The following is a 12658-nucleotide window of genomic DNA, read 5'->3' on the forward strand; positions in this document are numbered from 1 at the left end:
AGCCTCCCCTGGGAGCTCGCAGTTCCCACTGCCGCTTGCACTGTTTTATCTCCAGCTGCACGGCAGTGCGATGGCTGACACCCACTGCTCCCTCCTCCCCCGTGTGACTGGGTAAAGAGAGGGAATTGCTTCTGCACAGCAAGAACGCATCATTAACTCCCAACGTAACACAGCGTGCGGTAATGCAATTGATAATTCGCATGGGGAACCACGAGGAGACATTCCCCTTCCAATGACAAAAGGTCACAAAGGTTTTTAAGTTACAAGTTAAACCACGCTTGACTCAAAACTGGACAGGAGCTCAGCTCCCGAGGTGCCGCGTTGCACGGAGCCGGGCCGCCCGCCGCGCCGTCGAACTTCACGTAACACAAATGGCGTTTGCCGACGGCTCTTAGCACAGACCTCCTCACTCCCCAAGCGAACGCACCCCAGCCCCGTTCGTGCTTTCAGACCCGGGGCTGAGAACTTTGCGGTCGGCGAGGGGCCCGGCCGGCCGCCCCCGCAGCCTCTGGAGCACCGCATCCCTCTGCGCCCCTTCCTCATTCCCGGCTCCTTCCTCCTCCGCCCGCCGCACTCCCCGCCCCGCGGCAGCCGCCGGGCCGGCCGGGCAGGTACTGAGGGCAGGGCTGGGCGGAACGCTCCGCGCCAGCTGGCGGGGCGGCGAGGGGCGGGAGCGGAAGGCGGCGGCGGCCCGCACGGCGCATGGTCGCGGCGGCGGCGCGCTCCCTCTCTCTCTCTCTCTCTCTCTCTCTCACGGCCTCCCCTCTGGCTGCCGCGCGCTGTGGTCTCGCCCGCCCCCGCTGCCATGTTGGATTGTGCGGCCGCCGGAGCCGGGCCGAAGTTGGAAGTTTAGTGCCGCTCGGAGGGGCGGGCGCCATCGGCTGCGGCGCCGGGGCTGCCTCCTGCCCGGCGTCCCCTCCGCGGGCCGCTCTCCGAGCCCCCCTACCCCTCCGCCTCCCTCCTTCCCCGGCCCCGAGAGGGAGGCTCCGCGATGCGGCTGCTGTGAGCGAGGCCGCAGCGGAGGAGGAGGAGGAGGAGGAGTAGGGGGCCGCGGGCTCCAACGGTCGCAGGGCAGCGCCGTGCCGGCCCGGCCATGAGCGGCGCCCCGCAGCAGCCCCCGCAGCCGCGGCGGGTCACCAACGTGGGCTCGCTGCTGCTCACCCCGCAGGAGAACGAGAGCCTCTTCAGCTTCCTCGGCAAGAAATGCGTGGTGAGTGCCGTGCCGAGCCGAGGGGCGGCGGCGCTGCCCGGCCCCGGTCCTTCCCACCCCGCGCGCGGAGGGCCGGGGCCGCGTGAGGACGGCGGAGGGCCGCGGCCGGGCGCCGCTCTCCTCCCTCCCTGCCCCGCTCCCTCCCTGCCCCGTAACGCGGCTCTCGCCCGGAAGTTCGCCCGGCCCGGCTCGCTGCCCGGAGGGGGCTTGGCGGCGGTGCCCGGCCGCTGCCCGGAGCGCAGGGGGACGCAATGAATGGCGGCGGGACCGCCCGCACGAACCCTTGGCCCGGCCTCGCCTCTCCGGGGATCCGAGCCGCTTGGGCCGGGGCTGCGGGTGCCGTGAGGGGCTGAGCTCCGCGGGGAGCTGGCCGGGGGGGCTGGGGGCTCTACGCGGCCCCGCGTGCACCTGCGGCACGACGAAGCGGCGCTGCGGGGCGGTGGAAGGCCCGTGTCCGCGTCCGGCCTGCCCTGCTCCGTACTTGGCCCGGAGGGCAGGTCCGTGTGCTCAGGTGCTGCGCCTCCAGCTCTAGGCTCCAAAATAAGGCAGCACGGCAATTTAAGGAGAAAAAGCTTCTGGTGAACGCGTTCCCCAAGTATGTCGCCGAGTTCTGCATTCTTAGAATACCCTCTTGCATTTCAGTGTAGAGTTGTACTCATCTGTGTTTTAAAAACAGCGACAGAAACTGCCTTTAAAAGTTAGCTCCGTGTTTTAGGAGAAGTGCAGCTTATCTTAAACTTTCTTTTCTGTGTTTTTAAATAAATGCTGCACTTCTTTTTTTCTTTAAATGGCCACTTGAAGCCATTCAGAACTGTCACCTGAGTGTCTTCCGATGCTTTGTCTGCAGTGCTGGGTTACTAATTCGAGGTGCCTGATGTCCTGCTGTCATGCAGTGAGGGTTTGTCATGAGTATGAGCTTGTGCCTTGAAGTAGGATAGCAAAGCAGCTGCAATGCTTCTACATAACTCCGGACTTTGAGATGGTGTTGTTGATAAAACCGACTCCTGCAGGAAAGCAGGAGATGCAGTAACTGAGCAGGAAGTAGGCGATGTTGACGTTGGGTGAGTTAAATTGGATGCTGTCATAGTAATTACACTGCAATGGGTCAAAAGATGTGATCATGAAACACGTCAAGAGGAGACTTTTTGTAGAGTAATAAAACTGTAAGAAATCTGTAATCAAGCTATTTTTCAGGCACGCGTTTCATGTGTTTGATTCCTTTGCCAAAAAAAAAAAAAAGTAGTAAAACTCTAAATTAAAAAAGCACATGAAATTGTGTGAGTTTGTTTTTCTGCAAGTCAGATTTTCTTGTCAAGGGGAACACGTTATGCTCAGCTCTAACACTCACCTACTCACATTCTCAACTTTTCTGCGTAAATACCACTTAAGGCAGACTTCAGAGACAAATACCTGCATGGTATCTGGGTGACGTGGTTTGTGGCAGTTTGATAGCTTTATAGATGTGACTCGCTTCATGTTTTTCTTGAATTTATGTATTCTTAAGGTTTTCACTGAATTTTGGATGCCATTCCAGTTAAAGCTTTCCCATTTGTCCCAGCCACTTCCCTTTTGACCCCTGCCTTGTGTAGTCTCCAGGTTAAGCATAGGCTCACATTTTAGTTCATCTCTACCATATCCCTGAGGGCTCGAGTCCAGAAGTTCCAGAGATAAACCAGACTTTTGGGCTGAGCCAAAAAGGTGGCAGTTTGGAAACTGATTCATGAGCAAATCTAGCATCTCTGTCGCAAGGGTGGCAGCCTCTATCAGAAGAGTGAAATGAGCACCTGGGGATGGTCACCACCTCTGCTATCCAGTTTGAATCCAGAATGTCAGATCAGAGCCTAAGTGCACTCCTGGCATTGTTGACCTTCTGGCTTGACTGTAACTCAGTGTTAGCATGTTGTGGAGATGAGTGCCCTCTTGCTGTAATATGCATGATATTTGATCTCTTAAAATCCATGCTTGAATTATTCATTAGCAAAACTTAATAAATGGTAGGGGAGGAAAAATCCTGTGAGTTTCTTAGAGTGCTACAAGTTTGCTTTCACGCAGGCTGGTCCAGCTGTGTTCCCAGACTGCTGCAGGTGGTGTGTGGGCTTGATGCTGTGTGTGATGTTTCTGCCATGCCGGTACCACTTCAGGTTATGTTTTATATAACCTTATGTTTATGTGACTGAGGCAATGAGTGTCAGAGGAGCAGCTGAGACATGAGACTATGATCCTAGATACTCTTTTGATAGCAATAACTTGTGGTGCTCTTGTGGAGGGCACAGTGCTGTAAACAGGCCTGAGGGTCTTGGGCAAGAAAGCATGTGGCTCTCTGGACCTGATCTACTTCAACAGACCTGCCGTTGGTTGTCTTGGACTGGTTACCAGGCAGCTACATTGAGATTGCACTACTCAGATTTTATCCTGTGGAAAAGCAATGGAATTAATCATACTGATTGAGTGTTCACAACCTATGAAATTCAGTATTGACATAATTTCAATGACATCTTAAGCCATTATGACTGATAGATGTGATAGAAGTGGGTGAAGAGCCATAATTGAGTTTATGTTGGTGTGGCTGATATCCTTATATGGAAGACTACTGGTACATTGGAAATCTCATTGTTTAGTAGACAAATCCATGTAAAGGTTACTGATATTGGCTTTTTTTTTTTTTTTTTTTTTTAATTTGCTGAGATATAAAATGCTTGTCTGAATTGGTAAGCAGATGCAGTATCTTTGAAAGCCTAAAGGGGCTAAAACAAACTGCTGATTTATAGTTAAAGCTGTAGCTAATTTAGTTTAAACACTAAGCCAAATGTAGAACTGCATACAGTAGGTGTCAAGCAGGTAGCCAGCCAGGACTTTCAGTGTTGCATGGGTACATGAAAAGCATTTGACTAATTTTCATTTAGGCACGTGATGTTTGTTATCTGTCATGTGTGAAATTTACTCCCTAAAGTAGTTCTTTATTTTATTTGTATCATAATGTAAAAATAAATCTATGTAAACTTATCCTAATCTGAGCTATGAGATTCTTGTATATATTACCAAAATATTTTACTAGTTATGTCAAGTTTGTATGATTTTGCTGAATTTGCTTTAGTCTTGACCTAAGGAATGGGTTTAAGGATAAAATAGCAGGTGTCCAATTCTTTCTAATAAAGACGACACTTCATTAATTTGTATGATTAATAGCGATTAGTAACATCGCTGATGTAGAATTAGTTTTCCTGCAGAAACAGTTTTATGCTTGTTAGAGACCTCAGGAAAGAAATAAACACATGACAATTGTGTAGTTGATAACACTGGAAGCAGTTGATGGAGTCTGGATATCTTACACTGCTTAGGAGTGGGACTGAACGCTCGGATAAGAGAGCAAGGCTAGGGATAGCTAATTGCTAAGATCTTTCTGTAGTTAATGTGGTAAACAGGAACTGGTAAAGAATGCAAAAAGTGAAGTGACACAGCAGTAAACCAAGAGAACTATTTTGGCTGCTTTTAAAATGCATGTGACCAGAATGAGATTGTATGTCAGAGCCAAAGGACAAGTTTCAGTAATGCTTCAGATAAAACAATTAAAACGTAAATGGAAGTTTTAGTTCTTGATTGATAAGAATTAGATTTCTCCAAGAAGGGACTTGTAAGATTACTTGTGCTTATGATAGTATGAACTAAGACTTGACAGCAGACTACAGTCATGTGGCAGGGAAGTATTGGGGTTCTGTCACTTTGAGTTTATGCTGCAGGCTGCGCATCTGTGAGGGTAGCAGAAAAGCTGAAGCTGTAGTTTGAAAAGGAGTTATTTCTTGAAGAGATGGGAGGAAGTTAGTCATCTGTTTAGATGTGCTGATTACTTCATGTTTGCATCTGGTCTTAAGTGAGATGCTGAAGGAGAATACAGGGGGTAAAGGAGAATACGAGGGTAAAGAGTAGGGTCCTGTGAAACACAAGGGTGTTGAGTTGAGCCTGAATTTCTGTGTGTCGGTCCTATTCTATCAAAAACCATGCAACTTCTTCAGATGCCTCATTAGTATCCACTGTAGTCATATCCCTAAGCAGCATGTCAGGGCTAACCTTCTAGAGAGAACTGCACAGTTTTTTGACTGTTCCCTCTGAACCAAATTTGGGCCTACAAAAGTGGGACTTTTCAAAGCAAGTCAGTGTCCTCAAACTGCCTCTTTGTATCTACAGCAGAGGTGTTTATCATTAAGTGTTTCTCAATCTTATTTTCCTCACAGCCTGCTATTAAACAAGGATAGTGAACTATGTAGTAAACAAATAATTTACTCATGGCTGAGAAATGTTTTGAGACTATACTTGAATACTGTACAAGATGTTGTGTCTTATGTCTGGATGTATTTGAGAGAAAGAACCAGTTCATAAAATGTACGATTTAGTTCAGGATAAGAGAAATTCCAGTGTTTGAGTTCCACAGTTGTCAGGGGCTATCACTGGCTCTTACCTAAACTCAAGAAAATAATTTACAGTTATGATCTGAATTTGTCTGTTTGGCTGTAGGCACTATAAATGTCTGTTAACTCATGCTAGACACCAAATATTAGGTGTCTTGATGTGCAAGGTGAGTCCTACTTTGTTAGGAAGTGTTGTGTTTGTAAGCATAAAGGAGGAAATCTAGTAAGATTTGACTGGAATAAGTACCTCAATCCATTAAGGCTTCAGAACTCTTGCATTCTCTTCTGAACTACTTTTCTCTTTTACCTTTTACAGGTAGTTGAGTACCAGAAGTCTCCATGATTACTCAGCTGGTCACAGATACCAGGCATGCTGCTGATAATGTGCTCTGGAATCCTGTAGGACCCAGGCATAACAGGATGGGAGCAATTTGTAGTCACAAGCAGTTGTGTTGTAACTTAGCTGCACTTTGCAGCTAAGAATCAGGTGGAAGAATTTGGATGAACATTCATAAGATGTTTTGACTACAAGATTTCCACCAAGATGGCCAAATACTGCTTGTTTAGGAGAACACCTGAGGATGAGGTAGCTCTTAGAAGATAAGACTGAATTTATTATTTCATGCAAATATGTAAATTGGAAGACTACTTTGTTGCTCCTGGAATGATGAATTTGTGATTTCTCTGCTTTATCTGGTCATAAATATTGATTTGAATCTTCTCCTTTTAGAGTGTTTCCTCTGGGACTCTTTCTTCTGGAATTTTCAGGAGTTTAACATAAGCTGGATTTGTCATAGACAGAGTGTATAAGATCCTTCTAAAAAAATCTCTTGTCAGGATTGAATAAGTATTCCTGGAGGCTGTTTGGACTTGAGATCTCAAACTTCTTTTAGTGGAGTTCTGGTAATTCCCTGTTTTTTTGTTTTTTTTGTAGGCCTTCTCATGACCTTTATTGCTTGGCTGTCGGTGTTTCCTCAGACTGCAGGAATTAAGAGTTTGTTTGCCACTGTTATGCTGGTAGGCAGCAGCTGCACATGGCAGCAGCCACTGGTAGCTCAGCACTGAGGTGCTGAAGTGGTTTGCATCTGATGAATGATTGTCACTGCGAAACCTTGTATGGTTCAGTAATCAGAAGGAAAAAGGGCTTGATTTTTATGTTGATCTATAGGCAGAGCTGCCTGCAGCGGTGATAGTTTGGATGAGCTTTTTCATGTTTTATGTGAGAATGTTTGCAATTCATTTAAAGGAGTATGGTAAGATTTATCCTGTCCTCTCTTCTAGAGAGCATGTTTCCTAGACTTGTCTCTTGAGGAGTCTTTGCAGTACAGAAATAAAACTTGGTATAGTGCAGAGCACTCGTGATTTCATGACCTAATACCTAGATAATATAAAGGAAGTAGCAGAAATGTGCCATGAGCACTAGACAGAGTGCTTATTAGTTGGTTAGGGTAGGATTTCCTTAAGAACGGTTAGCATTGTGTTGCTTGTGCACGGAGGAATTTTCTTGGTTGACCACTTTTTCCTTATAACAGTAAATCATACAAAGTGGATTTAGGGGAATTTGAAGTGTATCTTCATGGGTGGTTTTAAACGGGAACACTGTCAGATGCTGTAGAGATGGTTTTGTTTCTCAATATTATTGTGGGTATGCTGCCACACCAAATTCTGTGGCTTCCAGTGTTGTTTATGCCTGGATAACCAAGAAAATGGGGAAGTAGCCATGCAGTTACCTTCCTGAACTTTCCCAGCAACATTCTAAGACTCTCAAGTGGGCTGTGATCTTTGTATGACAGGAGAAGAAGGGCCAAGTGGAGAAAGATGTAATGCAGACAGTTGTGGAGATGTTTTTACAGAGAACTGCTCCCTTTCTTAATTCTTCAAATTCAGTTGGTACTTTCATCTACCTTTGAGTTAAAGGTATGTAATTTCTGATACCTCTTCATGTTTATGCAGTGCATGACACTTTAGGGATCTCAGATTAGAATTCCAAAGTTGAACTTCTGCCATAACTATATATTCTTAACAAAACTTCTTACAAATTACTCAGTTCATGTAGACTTAATTTTCAGAGGAGAAGATGGTTGCTGGCAAAGAAACAGGTGCTGCAGAACTCCATGACATGCTGACAGATCTGCAGATTTCAGCTCACCTTAGGCACTTGCTTTCATACGTGCATCCACATGTTGGTGAAGTAGTTTTCTGTCTAATGTTTAATCAGCTATTTTTAAAATCCTTACTACTAGCAGCTTTTTTTCTTTTTAACTTTTCTGAGAAAGTGTTAATGGGTTTTCCAGTTCTCCATTGTGTCTAGTTTAAAGCTGAAAGATTACACTGAGGCTTGCTAATCAAGGTCATAAGCGTTTTCATTTCTGTAAGATTTCACACACTATTTTCCCCTTCAGAACTTTATGTGTAATTCAGAATTCCCCTGCGTTCATCTCATTTCCCTTCAAAGTGAATGTGTTATTTTGCCTTTTTCTCCCCTTTTTTAATTAGCCACTGTGCAGCATAAGAGCAGTATAGTCATACAGGAGCCTATTTGTGCTCATTAAGCATGTTTTATATGCTGAGGGTACTGTGCCTGAAGTATGAGTAACACCTATCTACTGAAAGAAAATACAGTTTTCTGCTCTTCAAATAGCTAAGGAAACTGTTTTTCATTATCTGAACTCTTAGCTGTGGAAGGATAACTGTTGCCTCTGAGTTTGCAAACATTTCAAAAATACATTTGCTTCTAATGTCATTGATGATGGCTTTCCCAAAGTTACCCAAGACAATTGGGAGTATTTACAAGAAAGATTAAATTAAAATGTGGATTCCTAAATGACATATTCTGAATATTAAGTAACGAAACCTAATACTTATCTTTCTGTCTAGCAAGAATATCTGAATATGGGAATTCGTCCCTAAATAGTAAGATCTTGAAGTCACTGCCAAGAGATTTATTTACCCATATGTGATACATGGATAATAAAAGAACAGAGTACTAATTTTTGTATTAGTATGTTTCTAAGGGATAAAGAAAAGTGTAAAATGTTTTATAACTTAAGACTACTTCTGTTGTAACACGTACTACGAATGGCCTTCTTAGAGTATGTTTTTCTGTGGAGGAAATTGAAGTCTGTTAAGATTTTTATATAGCAGATAATTGTGAAGTTGTTAATGATACCTGGGACATCGATGTGGTGACTGTTGCTCTTGTAAGCTCTGTTCTGCTGGTTTGCTTCAATGTCTTGTGCTGTGACCTTTGTCCCCTGAATTTGGTATGTTTGCATCAGGGTCTCCTTCCATTCCCTAATTACAACATTCTTTTCTTTAACAAGATTTCTGCCCTTCTGTACCAGCAGGAAGATTTCCTCCTCGTTTCCTCTTTTCCCTTGGTACCTCAGCTGCTTTGTGAGAGTACCCCTTTCTCCCTCCAGCCCCTGCATCTAGAATGTGCACAAAGGCAACCCGATAAAAAGGAGAGTGTCTCTTCCTCACTGTTCTTCCTTCCACTCCCTTATCACTCTGTTCTTTATTGCACAACTGCTTTGTTCTTGCTGATGAACTGGTTGTCTCATCTGGCATGTAGCCCAAGCCATGCCCAGTGCTGAGCTGGACACAGTTTGTATTCTCCTAGCTCAGCAGAGTGTTGCATGGGGAGAGGAGACAGTCGATGCTAACCAGCTGTTCTCTGCTGCTTGTGTACAATGCACTTCAGCCTGAGATATGCCCATTAGACATTTTTCCTCCTATTTTTTGTTGCTGTCATTGTTAGCATTACTGTAGAAAAGAGAACTTTTGGGTGAGAGATGGAAAAGCAAAACCTAAGTGTGATATTCCTCAGGCTTGTACTACCCCACCCTCCACTGCTGTTTCTCCAGGGAGGGCCAAGCTCTCCAGTTTGGACGCTGCTGTATTAGGACTGAATGCTGGAAGATACGGCTTCAGCAACTCTACAGGCTCAGATTTGAAACCACAGAATTGCTTAGTGCTGCTCTGAGTGGACTCTCAGTTATTTCCTGCTCCTCTAGCATGTGACAGCTCTCTCTGAGCACAGCTAAGATGTGGTCATTCTTTGTAAGTAGACATTTTTCTCTCTTACTCCCCCTCAGTCAGCCAAAGCAAACAGAAACATCATTTGGCTTATGACTTCAAATATACACAAAGACATCCAAATATACTCGTCTCTGTAAAACTGTATTTGATTTTTGTGGTTCTCAGACAAGAGAGAGGAAAACGATGAACATCCTGTGGTAGTGTGTTCTGTGCAGTGCTGCAGCCAAGGGCTTCTGCATGTGTCTGCAAAGAAAGAAGCTGTAGTTTCTAATAAATTAAATGTAGAGTTGGTTTTTCTTTGTTTGACTTTAGTTATAAGCATCTAAGGTATAAAACTTGTATAACTAGGTACACAGGATGATTAGTAGCTGTTAAATATTTTTTTTGAAACAGTTAACTGCCAGGTTACTAAAAATTTACAGGTTTGATGCTTAATTTTATGCAGCTTTTTATCAACCAGTATTTTTTGGCTGCACAATGTCATTGTCATTTGTATCTTTCATAAAGAAGTTGATTGTGCTGCACTGTAAGTCGTTTTCAGTTTGGGTAGCTGAAACTTTAAATTTAAAACTGATTAAGGTTTTAAAGTGTCATCTCAACTGAAAGTGCTTGTAGCTTTTAATCTCTAGAACTCAGGAGTGATTCAACAAACCATCTGTCCTTAAAAAAAAAAAAAAAAAAAGTTGAGAGATTTGTTATGTTTAGGTGCCAGTATTTACATACTTGAGAGACTTGCAGCTTCTAACTGCAAAGATCCTGCCCTTCTTGCTTTAGTTCAAGATGCCTAGATGCATTTCAGTTGTTTGATGAGTTCCGTGCTGAATGTTTCCCTAAGTTATGGAGCTCTTATATCATGGCTTTCACTTCATCTTTTTATGTCATTTAGGAGATATCTCAGTGCTTTAATTCTTCATTGAGACATCTCCTTAACAGATTATTGGAATATCTGTGCCCTCTGCTGCCTGTAGACAATATATCTGGTCTGTTCCTCTGCCCTCTATTTATAGCATTCAGGTTAGGTTTGACTATTGAACAGATGTTCTGGCTGTGGCCTCAGACTTGACCCAGCGTAACCACAGGGTGCATCCCTCACACTGGCCATGTGTATGGTATGTGGTCCATACTTTTCTGTCCCTGGGAGCCAGAACTGGCAAGCTCAAAAGTGAGATATCCATACAGGATACATAGAAGCTTTGTGCAAGGAAAATGCATCCTGTCCTTTTCCTCACCTCTGGTCTATCAGTCAGCCGTGCTGCTTTTATTGATGCTAACAAAACCTAAGTAGGGCAGTAACATAAACTCAGGCACTGTCCTGTGATTGTCTGTTGTGTTTAGTTTGTTGGCATGCTTCCTGGCATAGATTTAGGTAATGCTAGCTAGTGCTCACCCAAATTAATGAGCATGGTTTTAGGAAAGAATGGTGGTGTAAACACAGTTTCTAATAGGTGGTACGTATAGAGCAATCCGTACCCAGTTTGTGTTGTGCTGGGAGTAGTGGGAGTTCATCTGTACAGAGGTGAATTCTGCTTTACCATCTGCCATCAAGTCCAGAAAGTATCTCTGATCCTTGTTGGTGCAAACTCCAGAAGCTACCAGGAGGCAAAAGCAGTGGTGATCAAGAGAATTTAATGTCATGTCAGTTCTAGCACTTCTGTTTGCATTATATTGTAACGGCCAGCTCTGCTGCTCTTGTAACTGTCCTGCTTTGACATCGAGTCAGAATACTGTAAGCAACAAAATTCAATCTTCTCTTTGCTCTCTGAAACTGCTTTTAGAAACATGAGAAAATGCAGGTGGCTGGAAGTTTCCAGCAGGTGAAAGCTTGCCTTTGCATGTAGCAACCGACCGCAGTAACTAGACTATCAAGTGCATCTGACATACTGTGAACACAAGCTCATAAGGCTCCTGATCCTGTTCTCTGATTTCAGGGAGGAAAAAAAAATATTTTGCTTCTTGTAACAAGATCTGTCTAACTTGTAGCTGTTCTGTAGACTACATTAGGTACAGCAGGGATGACCTTAAGGGCTGCTGCATTTCACTTACTGTACTTCTTGATTACAGAGCACAGGCTTATCAAGAAAACAAATTTCCAAAAATTTCTTTTCGGGGAAGAAGGGGGTGTACTGTACTGCTGAGAAACAGATGAGTTTCACTGTCATTCTAGGAAGCAGTGGAGAGAAACCTCAGATTTCTTCCAGAGGTTTTTTGGAGGACTTCTCCAATAAAGTAATGCATCTGAAAAAACAGTTGAAGTACCTCTAAACCAACAGCTGGAGAAACGAAACCACAACGCTCGCAGGCCTTCATCCTGATGCAGGGTTTCAACCACCCAGATATCTGCTAGGAAAACAAAATGGTGAGATGCAAGCAGTTCAGGAGACTCTTTAAGTCAATTGGTAACAAATTCCTGGTTTGGGTATTGGACAGACCCATCACAGTTGAAACATTACTGGACTTGGTGCTCACCAAAGCTGAAGAGATTGTAAAAGTGGCAGCCTGGACTTGGCACCGTGTCGTGCTTGAGTTTGTGATCTTGAGGAACACAGGCCTGGCAAAGAGTGGAGTCAGGACCCTGAACTTCAGGAAAGCAAACTTCAGGCTGTTTAAGGAGTTGTTGACAAGACCCTTGTGGAAAACTGTCCTTAGAGACAGTGGAACAGAACATGGCTGGCAGCACTTTAAAGATGCCTTTCTGAGAGTAAATGTTCTCCATCTCCTAGAATAAGAAATCAGGCAGATGAGACAGCAAATCAGCATGGCTGATCAGATAGGGGAAAAAAAAGGGTAAGTATAAGCAGTGGAACTGGGGGTGGGTTTCCTGGGAAGAACATAGAGATGCTGTGTACAGGATTGGACTCAGGAAAGCCAAGGTACAGATAGAATTGAATTTGGGGAGGGATGTGAAAAACAAGAAGGGATTCTCAAGATATGGTGGACAGAAGAGATAGGCAAAGGAGAGTATACCCCCTCTAATAAATGAAAAGGGAGAACTGGTCTCGCCAGA

At 44.4% G+C, this 12658-nt stretch overlaps 1 protein-coding gene across 3 annotated transcripts in view; it reads left to right on the top strand.

The window, feature by feature from the left end:
- The first annotated feature begins 664 nt into the window (after positions 1-664).
- WASL (WASP like actin nucleation promoting factor) overlaps positions 665-12658 on the top strand; it is a 50691-nt gene continuing 38697 nt past the window's right edge. Inside the window, exon 1 of one of the 3 annotated variants that reach the window (XM_090136926.1) lies at positions 665-1210. In XM_090136926.1, coding sequence (XP_089993052.1) covers positions 1094-1210 — 117 coding nt within the window. In that variant the 5' untranslated portion in view covers positions 665-1093. Of the gene's footprint in view, positions 1211-2085; positions 6200-12658 lie in introns of those variants that run through there. The other 2 variants (XM_031615139.2, XM_090136939.1) reach the window with 2 other exon arrangements.

Source organism: Phasianus colchicus, chromosome 1 (genome assembly GCF_987193195.1).
Source record: "Phasianus colchicus chromosome 1, bPhaCol1.hap1.1, whole genome shotgun sequence".
NCBI classification, from domain to species: domain Eukaryota; kingdom Metazoa; phylum Chordata; class Aves; order Galliformes; family Phasianidae; genus Phasianus; species Phasianus colchicus.